General features: G+C 42.5%; 1 protein-coding gene and 1 pseudogene across 7 annotated transcripts in view; both read left to right on the top strand.

Annotated features, from left to right (window-relative positions):
• Positions 1 to 1,582: 1,582 nt before the first annotated feature.
• Positions 1,583 to 2,340, top strand: LOC129555149 (ras-related protein Rab-3D pseudogene; annotated as a pseudogene).
• Positions 2,341 to 4,256: 1,916 nt separating this feature from the next.
• The window catches only part of ENTPD1 (ectonucleoside triphosphate diphosphohydrolase 1), a 98,257-nt gene continuing 82,951 nt past the window's right edge, over positions 4,257 to 19,562 (top strand). For 2 of the 7 annotated variants that reach the window (XM_055425014.2, XM_088842199.1), the window contains exon 1: positions 4,582 to 4,939. In XM_055425014.2, the coding sequence (XP_055280989.1) occupies positions 4,924 to 4,939 (16 nt within the window). In that variant the 5' untranslated portion in view covers positions 4,582 to 4,923. Of the gene's footprint in view, positions 4,513 to 4,581; positions 4,940 to 5,054; positions 5,315 to 19,562 lie in introns of those variants that run through there. The other 5 variants (XM_088842197.1, XM_055425015.2, XM_055425013.2 and 2 more) reach the window with 4 other exon arrangements.

The raw sequence follows: 19,562 nt of genomic DNA on the forward strand, positions 1-19,562 counted from the left end.
GGCCCTTCTATTGGTGCAGTTTGTGCAGCAAAGGCAGGTTGAGTGTTGATATTTTCCTTTTTTATTTACATTTTTTTGGAATAATGACTTGGTTCCAAAGGTGAACAATGATTTCTTTATAGTACCATCATGAATATGTGAGTGTCAATATATCTAATGTGTTTCAATAGATTTCAGTTATTATTTATTATTGCCACTCAAATTTTTTATTACTTTGGCCAGTAGAAGCCACTTGAAGTTGGCTCCTGAGTCCTTTTGGAATGACCCTAGTAGTTTTAGGTAGTGTCCTTTATTTCTGGTATGATAAAATGTTCCAATCTCATCTTACACACTTCCTGCCTCGGACTTGGAATTTGCCGTCTTTCCAAACAGCCTAGGTTCATTTTCATGGAAAACACTAGAGATCACTATCCTGTGCTAGGATAGAAGATAGTAATTTATTAAAGACTTAGGAATGAGCTCTGGGGATATTTGGGAGAACAGCACCGTAGGCAGAAAGAACAGCAAGTGCAAAGACTCTGAGGCTAGAGCAGAGGCAACATGAAGAGAACGGCAGAAAAGTCAGAGAGGTGATGGGGAGCAAGCCAGGTAGGAACTGGTTTATGCTTGGAGTGAGATGGGAGCCACTGGAAGGTTTTGAGAAAAAAGAGTGATGTGCTTGGTTTGGTTTTAACTGAATCACTGTGAGTACTGGGTACAGAATGACTGAGCAGGATTTAGAGCAGAATCTAGGAGACCAGTGGGAAGGTTATCATAATAAACCGGATGCCAGATGATGTGGCTTGGCCCAGTGTGGAAGCATTGGGGGTAATGGGAAGAGGTCATGTTCTGGAGGGGGCGCTCCTTGACATGTTCAGATACTTGTCTGTTTCTCCCACAAAACCTCTCACTCACTGTGGATTTTGAAAAAAAGATTTTTTTCTCCTTGAAAAAAAGGATTTTTCCTCCTTCTAGCTTTGACAGTCTTTTTTCCATCCCATAGTTCACAGGATATTTTGTAGACATATTCTTTTTGAAACTTTTCTCTGAAACAATGATGCCCAGCCAGTCATAAACCCATTATAAAATTGTTGATTTTTACAGATATATCATCACATCAATTAAAAACAATTTTACCACAATAGGATAAATATTAAACTAATATTTTTTATTAGAAATCTTGATATCTGGAAAAGGCATCCACTGGATTCTCATTTAGTATAACTAGTTTTTATTATAAATGGCAAATGATCTCACTCTGAAACCTTTAGTAAAGTAAAGAAAGAGTCTTGTGCAGACTCAGATTTTTTAAAGCACTAAACTTTTTTTGGGGGGGCGGGGTGGGTGGGCGCTGTGCCATGTGGCATTAGGATCTTAGTTCCCTGACCAGGAATCAAACCCGTGCCCCCTGCAATGGAAGCATGAGTCCTAACCACTGGACCACCAAGGAAGTCCAGCATGAAACATTATTGAGCACAGAGTATGCTGCTGAGCACTGTGCAAATAACAGAAACGCCTAAACTGGAAAAAAAAAAAAAGCCCCTGCCTTCATTAAAGTATGATTAGTGGTTGCTGGCAGCGGCGGCGATGGCGGCGTCTGCGGCTGCGGGGTCTGGGTCGCAACCAGGGCCAGGTCGCAGAGAGTTCGGAGGCAGAACCCTCGCGGCCAGCATTCCCCCCCACGCGAAGTGACTCCCTCGGAGGGAGAGCACTCCAGCCCGCGCCTCCGCGTCCCAGCAGGGCCCAAGCTCTCCCCATCCCAAGAGGCTCCCTGCCAAGATGGCATCAGCTGGAGACCCCCCGACAGGCCAGCGGGATGCAGCGGACCAGAACTTCGACTACACGTTCAAGCTGCTGCTCATTGGCAACAGCAGCGTGGGCAAGACGTCCTTCCTGTTCCGATACGCCAATGACTCCTTCACGCCCGCCTTTGTCAGCACTGTGGGCATTGACTTCAAGGTCAAGACAGTCTACCGCCACGACGAGAGGATCAAGCTGCAGATCTGGGACACGGCGGGCCAGGAGCGCTACCGTACCATCACCACAGCCTACTACCGCGGAGCCATGGGCTTCCTGCTCATGTATGACGTTGCCAACCAGGAGTCCTTTGCTGCAGTGCAGGACTGGGCCACGCAGATCAAGACCTACTCCTGGGACAATGCTCAGGTCATCCTCGTGGGGAACAAGTGTGACCTGGAGGTTGAGCGTGTTGTGCCCACCGAGGAAGGCCGGAGGCTCGCTGACGACCTTGGTCAGTGCCCAACTTGGGCTACAGGCCCTGAACCTCCCAGAACCAAACCTCCATCCCTATGCTTGAGTCCCAGGTCCAACCACAGTCACCAATACTTTGCCCTTTGAAGATCTGCCCAGAAAAATACCTGCATGCATACCACCTGCTACATTTAATTCCAGAGGATTTACCCACAGATAACCTTTACTGCCCCACTGCCCTGGGAACCCAAACTCAGCAAAACCATTTCTGGGAATTTATCCTACAAACACCTGCACCCATGTGGGAAGTGATGGGTGTATCAGATTACAGCACAGTTAGTAGGAGGGAAAGCTTGGCAGCCTCCCAAGTCTCTCACAGCGGGGGAAGCAGCTACACGTAAAGTATAGACACATGGGGGAATACTATGCAGCTATGAAAAAGGATCAGACCATTCTTTATGCTCTGCAGTCTACAGATATATGGGTAAGTGGAAAAAAGCAAACTACAGAATAGTAGGTATGGCTGCTGCTTTTAGTCCAGGGATCAGCAAACATTTCTTTTTTTTGGCTACACAGGTAAGCTTGTTAGTTCCCCAACCAGGGATTGCACCCATGCTCCCTGCAGTGGAAGTGAGGGGCCCTAACCACTGGACTGCCAGGGAAGTCCCATGCCAACATTTTCTTAAAGGGCCAAATAGGAAATATTTTCAGTCCTACGGTCTAACTGCTCAGCTGTGCCTGAAAGCAAGCCTTGGATAATACATCGATGAATGAGTGTGACTGTCTGCCAATAAAACTTTACACAAATAGGCAACAGCACCTGAAACTAACACAATAATAAATCAGCTATGCACATGCGTGCTCAGTCAATCAGTCATGTCCGACTCTGCGACGCAACATACTATAGCCCTCCAGGCTCCTATGTCCATGGAATTTTCCAGGCAAGAATACTGGAGTGGGTTGCCATTTCCTTCTACAGGGGATCTTCCCGACCCAGGGATCGAACTCGTGTCTCCTGCCTTGGCAGGCAGATTCTCTACCACTGAGCCACCAAGAAGACCCAATATACTTAAATTTAATACTTAAATAAATACTTAAATTAAAAAGAAAAAAAAATAAAGTACGATTAAAAGTATAGTGGAAAATATATTTTGTATAGAGTAAAAAACAGCCTTTAATGGTCACCAATTTAATAGCTTATGGAATATATTTGGAAGTAAAATGATAGCTCAGCTGGTACCTGCAATGCAGGAAACTCTGGTTCAATTCCTGGGTCGGGAAGATCCCCTGGCGAAGGGATAGGCTACCCACTCCAGTATTCTTGGGCTTCCCTGGTGGCTCAGATGGTAAAGAATCCACCTCCAATGCGGGAGGCCTGGGTTCAATCCCTGGGTTGGGAAGAGTCCCTGGAGAAGAGACGGCTAGTCACTCCAGTAATCTGGCCTGGAGAATTCCAAGGACTGTATAGTCTGTGGGATTGCAAAGAGTCAGACACAAATGAGCAACTTTTCACTTTCACTTTCAAAATGTCTTATGGTATAACTGATTTTAGACACAAATTCTCATGAAGAAACCATGTAGAAAAAGCATGAACTACGAATCAGTGAAATCAGATTTATGTTCTGCTTTGCTGCTTTTTATTAACTGAACCATTCATCAAAAATCTACTAAGCACCTACACTGTGGGAGAAACTGTATCAGGTGCTGGAGAGCATGGTAGCAAGTAAGAGAGACCAGCTCTCTGCTCTCAACGTGAACATGAACTTGTAGCTTAACATCTCCACATCTCTATCCTCGGTTAGACTACATGTCAGGTCTCTTTCAAACCTAAAATGCTATAGTTTGTGACAGCCTTGTGGAGGGAGAAGGTGCCCAAACAGGCAGCCTTAAGACTCGGGAACTTTACCTTCCTGTGGGTTGTTGCTTATCCTGATTTCAAAATAACTTCAGAGACACAGGTTTTTTTTAATGCTTTGATCAGTTTTTCGTCTGTATTTGGGTCATCTGGCAAAGCCTGGGTGTGGCAATTCCTGCCTATATAAGACTTCAGAGGTAGGAGGTGAAGGTTTGGAAAAGGTAGACAACTTGCATCAGCACAGCTAGACAGCTGTTCCCAGCGAGCAGCCTTCTCTGCCGTCCCACCCTGCCTTCCGACCAATACCAGGGTTCCTCCTGCTGCCGCGTCCTTTGCTTGGGTGACCCGTTGCTCTTCTGGCTTAATGAGAGCCAAAAAGGGATTGCTCATCGGAACCAGAAATGATCGGATTTATGGGGCCAGAAGAACTGTTCTTGAGTCCCATCGTTTTTCCAGTGGGCATCAAGGTAACAAGTTTCTTGTTAGCTTGCTTCAAAATTGCAAAAAGTAAATCGCTTTTTTTTTTTTATTTGCTTGCAGCCAAGATACATTTTTCAAGGGGGAAAATGGATTTCTGTATCAGAGAGAGAGGGAAAATCTGAAGAGAGATCTGAACACACATTGCCTCAAGATACAAAAAGTTACAGCCCGGGCAAGCTTTAGGGGAATGAGCTGCTGAAGTCTGTCCTTCCAGTCAGTGAAAAAGACCTAGGGTTTGAGGTTCTTTCCGAAACGGGGCAGGCTAATTTAGCCCCTCCCACGAGCCCGAGGGTCTGTTATATCTCTGTTCCTTGAGTACCTCTTTCACTGAGACCGACCACAGCAAGCAGAGGCTGAAAAATAAAGAGCAAAGAGGAAGAAAACAAAAGCTGCCAATTATGGAAGATAGAAAGGGTAAGAACAAAATTGATTTGATCTGAATCCTTAAGACCAGGAAAAAATAAAAATAAAAAACAAGGAAAAAAGGAAACCAAAAGCCCAGACCAAAAGCAAGTACTTGAAAGAGCAAAAGGCAAAAAGCCCTATATACACTTTCCCACCCTCTCCTTCCGAGAGGAGGCAGAGAGAAAAAACTTTGGGGAATATTTTACAAAGCCAAGCTCCAGGGTTACAATCAAGGGTGACTCCAGAGCAAGCTGGAGCGGCTCATGAATATTCATGAGCAATTGGTATTCAGATCTGGTTTTTTAGAGGCAAAAGACTTCTTCCGTCCCCTCACAGTTTAGGAGGCAGCTGCCTCTTTTGCAGTCCGGAGTCGTCTTGCTTCGGGTCAGTACCTTACCGAGTTTGCTGGAAGATGCTGGGCTGCGTGTGTAGATTTGCTTTGTTTTCGAATTTCCTGTGTGCTTTCCTGTTGTGAAATTAGCAAAGGCTTCTCTGCCTGAAATTAGACAGAGAAGTTAATGTTGCAAGAGGCTGTCTCAACAGGACCCCAGAGTATGTCTTGCAAAAGGCTAAACGTTTCTTGGGAGGTGTGGGGGAGTGTGCATGAGTATGGGGAGTGAGGGGAGGGAAGGGCTGTAGTCTCCAAGAACAGTTTTATCTTAAAAAAGTAAGGCTTATCTGACTGACTGACTTCAGATTCTGTCTAAAAACTACGAGAGCAGCCTGGTTTGCACAGATGGTGTGCGGTCTCTGTCTTTTACCTCTTTTGGGCATTTTCTGCCAGGACAGAGAACACGGAGAGCCAGCTGCTTGCCAGCCCATGGGAGCCAGGAAGAATGTCTGCAGCAGTGTGCTTGTGTAGGATTGCAAACCTTCATCACCTCTGGTTTCTAGTATCCCCACGTGTTTTTATCACATAGAATGTGGAGGAATGAGATGAGTAGCCAATAGAGTTCTTAATAATGGTAAAAATGATAGCTGTTAACATTTTCGTCTTTCCTCTGTGCTGGGAGCCGTCCTCAGCAACTCCCCACGACTTATAAAGTGAGTGCTATCATCATCCCCATTTCTCAGATGATGGAGTTGAAGTAGTGAGAGAGTAGCTTGCCTTGGTATCACACAGTAAGTGGTGAATTTGGATGCAGGTGTTGGACACAGGGTCCAAGGGGCTATTTCTCCACTCTGTTGCTCCAATTCAAAGTCTCCTGCTACTGCCCTGACACTGTCGATTAGGGTTTGCAAATCTTTGAAGCTACTGGGGAAATGATATTGATGAAATCTCAAGTCTGGGAAGCAATCTGCGTTTTGCTATCAAGTTTACATGCATTTTTTCCCATTTGGTGCCTATGGCCATTCTCTATGGTAAGAGTCCAGGCATTTTTATTATTGCCTTTTATGACTGAAGCCAGGAAGGGATAGATGACAAGAGTCACACAGCTAGTTTTCAGAAGTCCACAGCAGACTGTCCGTTGCCTCTGGTTTCCCTTCTAACCTGCGGATGGAGCTGAGTCATCTTGGAACTTCTGTCCCCACCCCCAGACACTTTTAGTTCCTCAAGGGACTTGGGGAGCGTCTTTCCTCCTTCTAGACTGTTGCAAGACACTTGTCTCTGCCTTTAAGGCTGATTTAGCTCTCTCCTTCACGTTTAGTCTGGAACCACGCTGCTCCAGCTTGGTTTGAATCCAGCTCCACCGTTTACTTTAAGCCTCAGTCTCCTCATCTGTAAAATGGAGAGAATAATGTTATCTACCTCACAGGGTGCTGTGAGGACTAAATAATGGTTCTCATGCAGGGTTCTCAGAACAGGACCAGATGCATATAGCATGTGCTCAATAAATGTTAATCTGTTGTGATCACTCCTTGGTTTATCTTGGCTGTTAGTCCCTCCTCCAAGCCCCCTCCAACCCTTTGAGCCTTATATTAGCCATCTGTTGGATGTTTCTACTACCTCCGTACTCACACCGAAGGTGGCACTTGTTGTACTTGTCCATATTCCTGCTTTTTGCATCACTTCCCAACCTTCCCTGACTGTAATTTCTTTATTCACCTTTGGATCTGCTGTGTCAGGCACAATGTTTAGCACATAATGGATGCTCAATAAATAGTAAGCAAAGTGACATTATTTTAGTTGATACTCATCCAACGATCAGTAGGCTGGTTTTCAAGGGGACCTCTGAGTTTGCAGTAGAGTCCTGCTGGTACAAATTGCTGGTACATATTGCTCTTTTGTGCGATATGTAAAGATACCCCTCTAAGTGAATACACTTGAGAATCAAAACGCATCTCTTCTAGGTGGGTGATCCTCAGAGCTGATGTGACCCTGTGCTAGCTAGGGTGCCCAGTTTAGCCAGTCCAGCTCTGACGAACTTCAGCCCCCAACTCCCCTTCCAGCCCAGGACCAAACTGGAGATTTCATATGCCTCATAGCACTACCTCATATCGCTGAACAGAACATCTGGTTGCAGAAATAGTGTTCTTCCAGCCCCATTTACAGCAGCCAAAGTCTGAGACAATGTGCTCTGGAAATGGAAGACAAACAAGTATCACAGTGGTTGGTCCTGGATAAAATCATAAAGTACATTAAACTTGTTTCCAGCACCCTCCCTTTCCTCTTCCTGGCATACCTTCAAACCCACTTGACAAATATTATTGTATCTTTCATTTGTAAGTCCCTGTGGCAGATGTGGGGTGTAAACAATTTGCTCACAGTCTAGCAAGGAAGGCAGACATACATACAACCAACTCTAATTGAAGCCAGACTCTGCAAAGTGCTAATAATCATAGCTAACATTGGTAATTTATTATGTGCCAGGCACTGTCATTTTTGTGTGCATTGTCTCATGTAATCTTCACAAAAGCTTCCTATGATACAGGTTTCTCCATCTGACAGCTGTGGAGGGAAGTTACCTGGCCAAGGTCACCCAGCTAGTAATATTCATAGACAAAGGGGAGAATCTAGACCCTTATAGTCCAGCGGCAAAGCCTGGATTCCTAATAGATTAAGTTCTCCTACTTCCCTAAGAGCCATACTAAAAGTTTCAGGAAAATCTCCTGAGAAACAGAATAGGGAGTGATGATTTTTGGGAAAACTTCTCAAAGGATGGGACACTTCAGTGGGACCTAGAAAGATGAGTAGAGTCTGGAGCCCACAGTAAGCATCTCCCAAGTCCCTCGGTGCTTAAAGACCAGTTCTCTCTCTTACCTAAACTACAGGCTAGATTTAAGAGTAAAAAGCTCTTTTCCACGTTTTCTAAGTTTCAAGTAGGGAAACTATTTACATGTTTATCCTGGAGATTTGAAGACAGAAATCCAAAGTTTGTCTTGCAAGGTCATTGGGCCCATTTGGTAAACAGTTTTTACAAATGGCAGTGACTGGTCTTGCTTATACTTGGCCAAACCACATTTTAAGTGTATTTTCTCCCTTGTGTGGTCTTTTGCTTGCTTCTGACTCCATAACCAGTGGTATGCCCAAGAGAATTAATGTTTAATCCCACCTGCTTGTGCAGAGTGAAGGTGAAGACTGGGGCACATCCCCTGGTCTGTTCCCTATGAGCTCCATTCCCTGAAAAAGTTTGGAGGGAGACCAAAATTGAGGGCAGCCCTTGCAGTGAACAAACATCAAACCTCTGGATGGTTTGATGAAAGTGCAGATTAGCTGAGGCACTAGCTTTGTCTTGGTGAGTGTGTGTGTGTGCTCTGAGGCAGTGTTTCTTATACGTCAATGTGCAGTGCGTGTGTATCACTGTGGACCTTGTTAAAGCGCAGTTTCTGGTCCAGCAGCTCTGGAGTGTTGGCCTGAGATTCTGCATGTCTGACAAGCTGCCAGGTGGCGGTAATGCCGCCCCTACTTAGGCCAACACTTAGGTAAAGAATCTGCCTGTGAGTCAGGAGACCAGGGTTCAATCCCCGGGTTGGGAAGTTCCTCTGGAGAAGAGAATGGCAATCCACTCCAGTATTCTTGCCTGGAGAATTCCATGGACAGAGAAGCCTGGCGGGCTACAGTCTGTGGGGTCGCAAAGAGTCGGACACGACTGAATGACTAACATACATACTTAGGCCATACTTCAACTACCATGTCATAGGGTCATTGCATGTCTTAGTCTCAGGACTTATTTTGGTACCGAACAACCAAGCCCTCCCTCCCCAGAACCCCACCCACTGAAGCTCCCACTTTGAGTTACTGATCAGCTATGTCATTGCAGGATGATAGGAAACCTAATTCTTTCATTCATCTGTTCTTTCAGTAAATGTATATCCCAGAATTTTGCCACACAAGAAACAAATCTGAATCTTAATCACATACAATCTGTTATTACACAAAAAAGGCCCTGTGTTGGATTTCCTGAATATCTCCCACCTTTTCTGTGTGTCTCCAATATTCCTTAAGCTGCTTTCATTCTCTGCCTCCAACCTGGGAAGTACTGGCTGCCCGAGTACTTTGCTGGGTGTCTGGAGTGCCAGGGAGCTGGGGCTAGCAAGGATTCAGGACTCTGAGACCGGGAGCAGCATGGCAGGGACACTGTCTGCACTGCAGAAGTGAGGTGAGAAGGATCCCAGACACCAAGGAGGAAAGTGAGTGCAGGGAGGATGGATGGAATTTCTTTAGGTTTGGAAACTTGAAGGAATTATAAGGAAAAGAGAAGTTGTTGGAGTAGAGAAGTCAGGAAAGAATTTGCCTAACATACTTCCATCCCACAGTTTTTGTGCTGGAATTTCAAAATGAATTTAGAGACCCAGGAACAATGGCAGTACATGCCCTACATAAAGAGGTATTTCCTTCTAATCCACAGAAAGGATGTAAGGAATATGGCACATACTTGTTAAAAAAAAACCAAACAAACACATGAAATATGAATTAGAGGAGAAAAGAAAAACAATCACCCGTGACAGTGTTTTGGTCTATTTCCTTGCAGTTCCTTCTAGCTTGGGTTCTCTCTCTTTTAGCACTTACTAGACGAGGACTTTGCAAAATTAAGAGATGGCACTGTGATTGTGAGCTTGTATATACAATTTTAAAGCCAGACTTCTAGTGCAGTAGTAAAGGACAGGTATTTTCTGCCTCATAGCATAGTCTTTGTTAGCATAATTTTGATAGTCACATAGTTTAACAATGTCCTTGTTATTGAACATTTAGTCTGTTGCCATTTCCAGCAAACATCTTTGTGTGTGAAGTTTTTCCATGTGTGGGGTTGCATGCTGAGGATAGATTCCCAGAAGCAGAATGACTGGATTAAAATTTGTAAAATTTTTTAAAGTTCTCGATTACTGTCAGCAAGTTTCTTTACCAAAGTGGGACCCTTCGTGCTTCCACAGCAGTTCCTGTTTTGCTACATCCCTGAGAGGTTAGGTTGTTTTTTTTTTAATAGTCTTACCCACTTTTATGTTGTTTTAATTTGTATTTGTTTAGTTGCCAGTGAATTTGACATTTTACACATGGTGTTCTCCTTTTGTGTGCTCTCTCATTGCCTATTTCTTACTCATTGGATTTTATGTTTGAAATTAACTTATGTGAGCTCTTGATATAATAAATATATTCAAGTTTTTATGCTATATTTGTAACAGTTTTCTGAAATCTTTGTGTTTTTATACAGAGATTTACAACTATGAATAGATCCAATGCATTTCTAATCTATGGTGTCATATTTCCAAAAAAGTTTGATATTGCATTTATTGTTTCTTAACCCAGAATAATTTTTATAAAGTGTCAAGTAATTGTCATTTTTATTTAAATCATTACTTTTAATTAATTTTTCATTTTATTTCACAATGATTAGAGAATATGGCTTTAATATTTCTGAAGTTTCTTTGAACCAAAGCATGTAGTGAATTTTTACAAATTTGTGAAAGCTTGTGAATAAGATATATTCTGTTTTTAAGATATGAAATTGTATATTTGTAAATCTATCCAGTCATTTCAATTATATGGTAATCTTTCCTCAACCATAATTTTCTCCTCTGTGAAATTATAGTGTATGTGCTTTAACTTTTATATGCTTTTATTGTTACCTATGCATTTTCATTCCAGGAGAAAGAATGAGCCGGGAATCACTTTTTATTATGGCTTATTAGAAAAGGATGGGCAGTGGTGATGGAGACTTAGGACTATAAAAAGAAGTAAAGTAGATGCAGAGAATGAGTAGTTCAATAAAGTTTTGAGAAAGATGAAAGAAGAGGAGATAAAGTTCTCAGCATCTTAGGCAGCAGAACTTTATATGGCTACATAATTTTAGGAAATATTGAAGTGTGGTGTGAATGAAAATTTGCCAGATCTTTCCCTTTCAAATAATAAGTGCAGGTCCCAGGTGGCTAGAGCCAAGCGGTGGATCTGGTTGGCAAGATTTAGGAGGTGAGGGTCAGAATTTCTGAACTATAAAATTGAAACAGGATTGCTCAAGTGGATAAAGACTCAGACGCACATGCACAAAAGACATCTGAAGCCATGTGTCATCAGCAAAATAATTTTTTAGGCATTGCACTGTAAAGGCAGGATACGGAGGACTTTAAAAGCTTCCAGTGAGCAAGGATTGGTAAATAGAAAGTAATAGTGCAGTGGGCTTTCCTGGTAGCTCAGCTGATAAAGGATCTGCCTGCAATGCAGGAGACCCAGGTTTGATTCCTGGATCAGGAAGATTCTCTGGAGATGGGATAGGCTACCCACTCCAGTATTCTTGGGCATCCCTGGTGGCTCAGATGATAAAGAATCCTCCTGCAAGGCAGGAAACCTGGGTCTGATGCCTGGGTTGGGAAGATTCCCTGGAGAAGGGAAAGCCTACCCACTCCAGTATTCTTGCCTAGAGAATCCCCATGGACTGAGGTGCTTGGTGGGCTGTAGTCCATAGGGTCACAAAGAGTTGAACATGATTGAACGACTAAGCACAGTGTACAGTACTTATTTTTCTAATGTAAGCTGTGTCACATGTTCTTGATACCATCTTTTGTTTAATGTCTTCTTTTTTATTTATTGCTTTTTTTTTGGTGTACTTGCAAATGATGATAAGGGCTTTTTCATAGATTTATTTTCTTTTTCTTCTTTTTTGGTTGATATAGTAATGGTGGTAGGCTGCAAAGATTGCAGCACTGAATCCCTGGAATTTATGAATGTCTCCTTATACAGAAAAAGAGTCTTTGCAGATGTCATTAAATTAAGGAATTTAAACTAGGGAGATTATCCTAGATAATCACAGATGGTCTAATAAGAGAGAGGAAGAGGGAGACCTGACACCGAAGTGCGATCTACAGTGCGATCACTGTAGCAACATGTTGTGCTTTGGATAGGATAGGCTTTGGATAGGGAGAGAGGTCCGCAGCCAAGGAATGGGGAACGCACAGGATGCCATCAAGCAGATGGAAAAGGAAAGGCGGCCCTGCCCACACTTTATTTTAGTCCTGTGAAACTGATTTCAGACTTGGTAACTTCAGAATTATAAGAGTAAATGTGTGTTGTTTTAAGCCATTGAGTTTATGGTAATTTGTTATGCAGCCATTAGGAAACTAATACAGTAAGTATTTAATACATGGATGTGGTGATGGCTTAGTTCATTAACCCACAGGTTTATAGAGTGCATTGAGCCACATGCTGTCCCAATCAACAGCCATATAGTGTTCCAGTCAACTTGCAGTTTTCAAACAACTATTTGAAGTTGGTACTGTCCCGCTCTTACAAAATGAGAAACCAAGGAATAAGTAGTTAATTGACCTTCCTAAAGTCTCTCAGTTGGTAAGTGCTGAGGTTGAGATTCAAACCCATAGTTGTTGATCTTATTATTATTTTTTTTTAATTTTCAAAAGATAAAATTTTTATTGTCAGGTTGTGTAAAACAAATTAAGAAATTATTTATTTTGGACATCTTTATGATAATAAATGTTATAGAAGTTTTAAAATATAGGTATTGGTGACAGTATTAAATAACTCTCCAAACACCTAACAACTCCAGCATGGTGGAGGTTTTCTCCTTGTACATGACACGATGTTGAATCAGTAAACCTGTGAGCAGAGCCTTTCTCTACAAGGTCACTGGGACATCCAAGCTAACAGAAGTTCCGACAACTTAAAGACAGCTTCAGTTGTCATTCTAAACAACTGAAAAGGGAAAAGAGTTTGAAGAAGTACATGTAAAAGGTTTCTATGGGTCATTAGAGCACTGATGACCATTGGTTGAACCTCAGACTCCCGGTCACACTTAAGTGCAGTGGTGGGAGGAACAGATAGTCTGGTTGCATCCAGGAGGAAGAAGAGGGTGTGGAATTTGGTGCATAGAGCAAATTCTCTGCTACAATAGGCAGCATATTTGATCAGGCATTTCCATATTTATCCTAAGAAAATTCAAATTCTGTGCTCTAAGATTGAGCTACAAAGGGTGTTTTTTAAAGCGATCTTTACAGTGGTATAACTATAAAGTATAGTTGTATCCAGTATAACTGGGTACTATTTGAATGTTCAGCAATAAGTTGTGCACTGATTCAAAATACATGGTGATGTGTGTGTATATATACACATATTACATATGGTCTTATTATTTTGAAATATAGCTCACATACCATGTAATTAACACATTTAAAGCCTATGATTCATTTTTTTTTTTGCTGTCTCGCATATAGGGTTATCATTACTATCTTTCTAAATTCCATATGTATGCGTTAGTATACTGTATTGATATTTTTCTTTCTGGCTTACTTAGGTTCCAGTTTCATCCACCTCATTAGAACTGATTCAAATGTGTTCTTTTTAATAGCTGAGTAATATTCCATTGTGTGTATGTACCACAACTTTCTTATCCATTCGTCTGCTGATGGTCATCTAGGTTGCTTCCATGTCCTGGCTATTATAAACGGTGCTGCAATGGGGTACACGTGTCTCTTTCAAATCCGGAGCCCGCCAGCTACCCCTTATTTCCAGAACTCACTTATTTGAACGTTTCAGCTCTCCCTGGAAGACCTTCCATGCGTTGGTCTCCAGAGCCCCCATGCTGGGGTTTCTAATGAGGAGCTGGCCTTAAGCATGCTCACTCCTTGAAGTTTATTTGAATATGCTGGCTGCCTTGGTTTAGGGCTCTGTAAAAGATACATAATGAAATTGCTCTTGAAATGAATTACTGTAAGTGAAAAATTATATACATATGTCTTTTAAAACAAAATACCTGTATCTAGGCCGGGAGTTGGTGATGAACAGGGAGGCCTGGCGTGCTGTGATTCATGGGGTCGCGGAGAGTCGGACACGACTGAGCAACTGAACTGAACTGAACTGAACTGAGGCTTGCTTAAACAATTATGGAAATGATACTTGCTTTTTTAAAAAAACCGATTCATTATTTTTAAACACATTTACAGAATTGTATAGATATCACTATGATCAATTTTAGAACATTTTATCACCACAAAAGGAAACCCTGTACCCATTAGCATGAATTTAATTAACTTCCATGTCTCTTTTCTCACTTTCTCTATTTTTGAGTTCTTAATTTTAGTTCCTTTCATAATGATCTGGTATCTATGAAAGTAATATTTTAGAAAGGGCATCAATGTAGTAAGAGAGTGACAACTTGTCTAAATATAGATACCTTATCCCCTTCAAGTAATTGGAGGTATTCCTCTATTGTTTTGAGGAGTTTGATTCTGTAAAGAAGTTTGAGGACACTGTTTTTCAGCTTCAATATTTTTTTTTTCTCTATTCCTGACATAATTTTCACAGTAAGACAATCGAGTATAGACTTTCTTTTATAGATTTTGCTTAGAAAATGGTAAACCTTCTTGATTTCCAAATTCAGAACTTCTTTAGGGCAAGAAAGATATCTCTGGCCATAACTGGAATCAGTGCTCGTATTTTGTTCATTTGCTTTTCTTCTTCAGTGACTTATTATTTGGATCTCTTATCTCTGAACTTACTCCATCTTTCTTCTCTTTCTTCCTTTCTTTTTCTTTGTATTTTGACAGTATTTTCCTAAGATTATTCTCTATATCACTGATTCAATTTTCCTTAATTATCTGTAGTATGAACTTCCATTCAACTGCAATATTTTAGATTTCCATGAAATCTTCTATCTCAGTGTGTTCTCTTCTCAGAACAACATCCTCTTATATCCAACCAAAAAATAAATATTTTCCTCTCTTTCCTGCATCGTATCTATTTTGGAAGCTCGCTTTCCCTCTATCATTTTTTCTACCTTATTGCAAAATTTATTCAATCTAAGGCCTTATCCTTGAAAGAAAAGAAATATTTTCTGTATGTGTGCACAGATGAATGTGTTTGTTGTAACTAGAAATTGGCCCTTGCCATCTACCTCTACAAGCAGAAAACCATGTGCTGTTGCAGCTGCTGACTTTTAACATCCCCTGAAGGGAGTTCAGAGTGGAGAGCAGAAATGAGGCACTCTGCTCTGGAAAAACTGGCAGAGCAGGTCTTCAGATAGATACTTTCAGAAGCTGATTTTATGAGCCCAATTCTTTTATCTCCTCATCTAGAGAAGCACTAAATTTCTTCTCGGGGACTTCTGCTTCTTTTGATTAGCAGAAACCTTATGCAAAAATGTGTGCTTAATTGCATGGATTCCCCTTTTACCAAAATCACATATATACTGACCTTCCACCTAACTCTTTGGAGCAGTTTCTCAGGGCTGTCTGAAATGCTATTTCCACATCTATATTCCTCATTTGGCTCCAAATAAAACTTAACTTGCGATTCCCACGTTGTGCATTTTTCTTAAGTCAACAGTGTTTTTCGTCTCATTCTAAAAGGAGTTTAAGGAAGCATTAGGGGAGATTCACCCTAGTTCAGTGTTAGAGATGAGGAACGAGTGGTCTCCCCTCGACTCCCTTAGATCCATTTGGATCCTGGAAAAATACAGTCACCAAATTCTAGGTCCCCTTTCTGTGAGTGGGAAGATATCTCAGTCCTCTACCCATAAAATCTCACTAGGATCCAGGAAAGAACAGTTCTGTTGCCATAGAGTCGTATTTCAGAGGATAGTGAGACTAGTGGTGTCAGGATTCTGTCAATATTTTTGTCCAGAGGCATAAAGGCATTCAGGAAGGACCCTTCTCTGGATCTATTTTCTTGCTTTTCCCCTTTTCTACTGAGAGCAAACCTCCATTAAACTGCAGAGTGAGCTCCTGTCCTACTGCTTAGTGTCTTGGCCAAGTAATGCCTTTTTTGGAGAACAGTTCTAAGTCTCCGTATACTCATGGTAGGTCTAAGGTTACCAGTTCACAGAGGCCAAAAACTGCCACACAAACAAGCAAAACAAAGCAAGACCAAACAACAAACCCAGGGGCTTCCCAAAGAGTTCCCTCTCCCTTCCCATCACATCCCGCTTCTCTTCTCCCATCAGTTCAGTTCAGTTCAGTCGCTCAGTCGTGTCTGACTCTTTGCGACCCCATGAATCACAGCACGCCAGGCCTCCCTGTCCATCACCAACTCCCGGAGTTCACTCAAACTCATGTCCATCGAGTCGGTGATGCCATCCAGCCATCTCATTCTCTGTTGTCTCCGTCTCCTCCCTCCCCCAATCACTCCCAGCATCAGACTCTTTTCCAGTGAGTCAACTCGTCACATGAGGTGGCCAAAGTATTGGAGTTTCAGCTTTAACATCAGTCCTTCCAATGAACACCCAGGATTGATCTCCTTTAGAATGGATAGTGCTCTTTAAAAAGAATTATTTACTTATTTTTGGCTGCACTGAGTCTTCATTGCTGCACAAGGGCTTTCTCTAGTTGCACAAGTGGGCCTCTCATTGAGACCAGGTCTAGGGTGCACGGACTTCAGTAGTTGTGGCTCACAGGCTCTAGAGTGTGGGCTCAGTAGTTGTGGTACATGGGCTTAGTTGCCTGGCAGCATGTGGAATCTTCCCAGACCAGAGATTGAACCCCTGTCCCTTGCATTGCAAGGCAGATTTTTAACCACTGGACCACCAGGGAAGCACCCTTAGTGTGCTTTGGTTGGCTCCAAGTTAGTGAGTATCATGAAGGCCATCTGAGACCTCTGCTTATTTGCCCTGGTCATTCTGTCTTGTCTCAGAAAAGGTGATGCTTGCCATTAATGTCATTTCTTTTTTTTTTTTAATGTCATTTCTTAATACTAATGCACTGACATTTTTTGAGGGAAAAAATAATTTATTTTAGGATACAGATACAGATTTTCACAAAAATGTGAGAGCGTATATCAAAGTATTTTCAGTTATGCTATCATCATACTTAGTGGTCATAAGACTTGGCTTTGTGAGATACTCTGGCAGGAATGAACCAAGAAGTTGGTGAGCAATGGGAATAGACTCGTATTGGACTTTGGCAATAGTCCATTAGGTGAGAGATGATGCCTTAAGGCATTGATGGTGGGTAGGGGAGGGAGGTGGACTTCGCTGGTGGCCCAGCAGTAAAGAATCCACCTGCAATGCAGAAGCTGCAGGACATTTGGGTTTGATCCCTGGGTTGGGAAGATCCCCTGGTGGAGGGCATGGCAACCCACCCCAGTATTCTTGCCTGGAGAGTCCCATGGACAGAGGATTTTGGCAGGTTACAATTCATGGGGTTGCAAAGAGTCAGACATGACTGAAGCAACTTAGCATGCATGCACACAGGGGAGGGGGATGGATGGAAGGGGCTGGATTTAAGCAATATTTATAAGGTAAAGTCTGAGGTAGAGGGTGGGTGGTTTTTTTGGAGAGAAGGAGATGGAGATGTTAAGATTTATTCTCAAGTTTAGCTGTGGATGATTGGGTTAATACATATTTATGGATAAGACTAGGAATGGGGGAAGGAGAGTGGATTTGGCAGAGGCGGAGAGAGATAATAAGTTCATCCTGGCACATGCTAAATATGAGATGTTTATAAGACATCAAGGCAGAGCTATTTTGTTAGTTGCTGGAAATTTTAAGTCTAAAGCTTGGAGAGGTTTGAGCAAAATCAAGAGATAATAAGAGCTGGAGTCGGAGCATGGAGTCAGTGGTTGAAAATATGAGCATTTAAAGTATGAGTCACTCTGGAAGCTATAGGGAATGAAAACAGAGAGGCTGAAGAACAGAACCCAAGGAAACACCAACAATAAAGGGATGGAAAGAGAAAGGACTTAAGAAAAGAGAGTCAGAAAGAAAGCCTAGAAAGGTAAGAGAAAGCCAAGGAGAGTCTGAACCTGGTAGCCAAGAAAGAGAGTGTCTTGAGACCAAAGCTTCTAGAAGAAGCACCAAAGCTTCCGATTAGGCAAGAAGGAGAATGAGAGGAAGTATCATATTTTCTCTTTTTCTGGCACACTTCCCGCCTCTACCCCTGCCCCATAGTGTAATATTTTTGGGAGTTGGGAGGCCCTCTATAGTATTTCCTACCCACAGACCCTTAATCCCTCCAGTAAAACCCTTCAAACTCTAATGGTACATTTTAGAGTGGAAGAGATGTGATCAGGCTTGAGAATTTGGAGCTTATGAATATTCTTGGTGGAAACTGACTTAGTAGAATATTAAAAGGTTAAACAGTAGATATTAAGAAAGTAGGAACATTGAGCTTATTACGTGACTCAGAAAGTGAGGTGGTGGAGGGAAAGAGAGCTGACTTGAGGGATGAGTTAGGTCAAAGGAAGAATGTTGCAGACTAGAGTGGACTTGATTATGTTTAAAGGATAAGAGCCAACAGCCGGGGATTCCCTAGCAGCCCAGTGGTTTAGGACCCTGTGCTTTCACTGCTGAGCCAGCCAAAGGAAGATGGACTCATTCATTCAACAAGTATTTACTGAGCAAAGAATATATATCAAGCACTGTTCTAGGCACTGAAGATACAGTGGATAGCAAAATAAAATCCTTAACCTCACAGGGTTTATGTTTTGGGTGGAGGTGTGGGGGCATACAGATAATAAGCAAAGGAAAAAAGTAAGATGTATTTTAGTGATGATAAGTAATCTAATTAAAGCAGGGAAGAGGACTGAGAAGTCTGCTGCTGCTGCTGCTGCTGTCACTTCAGTTGTGTCCGACTCTGTGTGATCCCATAGACGGCAACACACCAGGCTCCCCCGTCCCTGGGATTCTCCAGGCAAGAACACTGGAGTGGGTTGCCATTTCCTTCTGCAATGTGTGAAAGTGAAAAGTGAAAGTGAAGTCGTTCAGTCGTGTCCAACCCTTAGCAACCGCACGGAGTGCAGCCTACCAGGCTCCTCCATCCATGGGATTTTCTAGGCAAGAGTACTGGAGTGGCTTGCCATTGCCTTCTCCACTGAGAAGTCTGCTGCTGCTGCTAAGTCACTTCAGTTGTGTCCGACTCTGTGTGACCCCATGGACGGCAGCCCATCAAGCTCCCCCATCCCTGGGATTCTCCAGGCAAGAACACTGGAGTGGGTTGCCATTTCCTTCTCCAATGTGTGAAAGTGAAAAGGGAAAGTGAAGTCGCTCAGTCATGTCTGACTCGTAGCGACCCCATGGACTGCAGCCTACCAGGCTCCTCCGTCCATGGGATTTTCTAGGCAAGAGTACTGGAGTGGCTTGCCTAGGGAGGTTATAATTTCAGATGAGGATTTTAGATAAGGATCTCTTTGAATAGATCCTGATTTGGGACTTTTTGTGTTTCCTGGACCTGGAGGTTTGTTTCCTTTCCCAGGTTAGAGAAGTTTTCAGCTATTTTATCTTCAGATATGTTCTCTGCCCCTTTCCCTCTCTCTTCT

The sequence above is a fragment of the Moschus berezovskii genome, chromosome 12, assembly GCF_049115385.1.
Source record: "Moschus berezovskii isolate FMDL1 chromosome 12, NW_MosBer_1.0, whole genome shotgun sequence".
NCBI lineage: Eukaryota > Metazoa > Chordata > Mammalia > Artiodactyla > Moschidae > Moschus > Moschus berezovskii.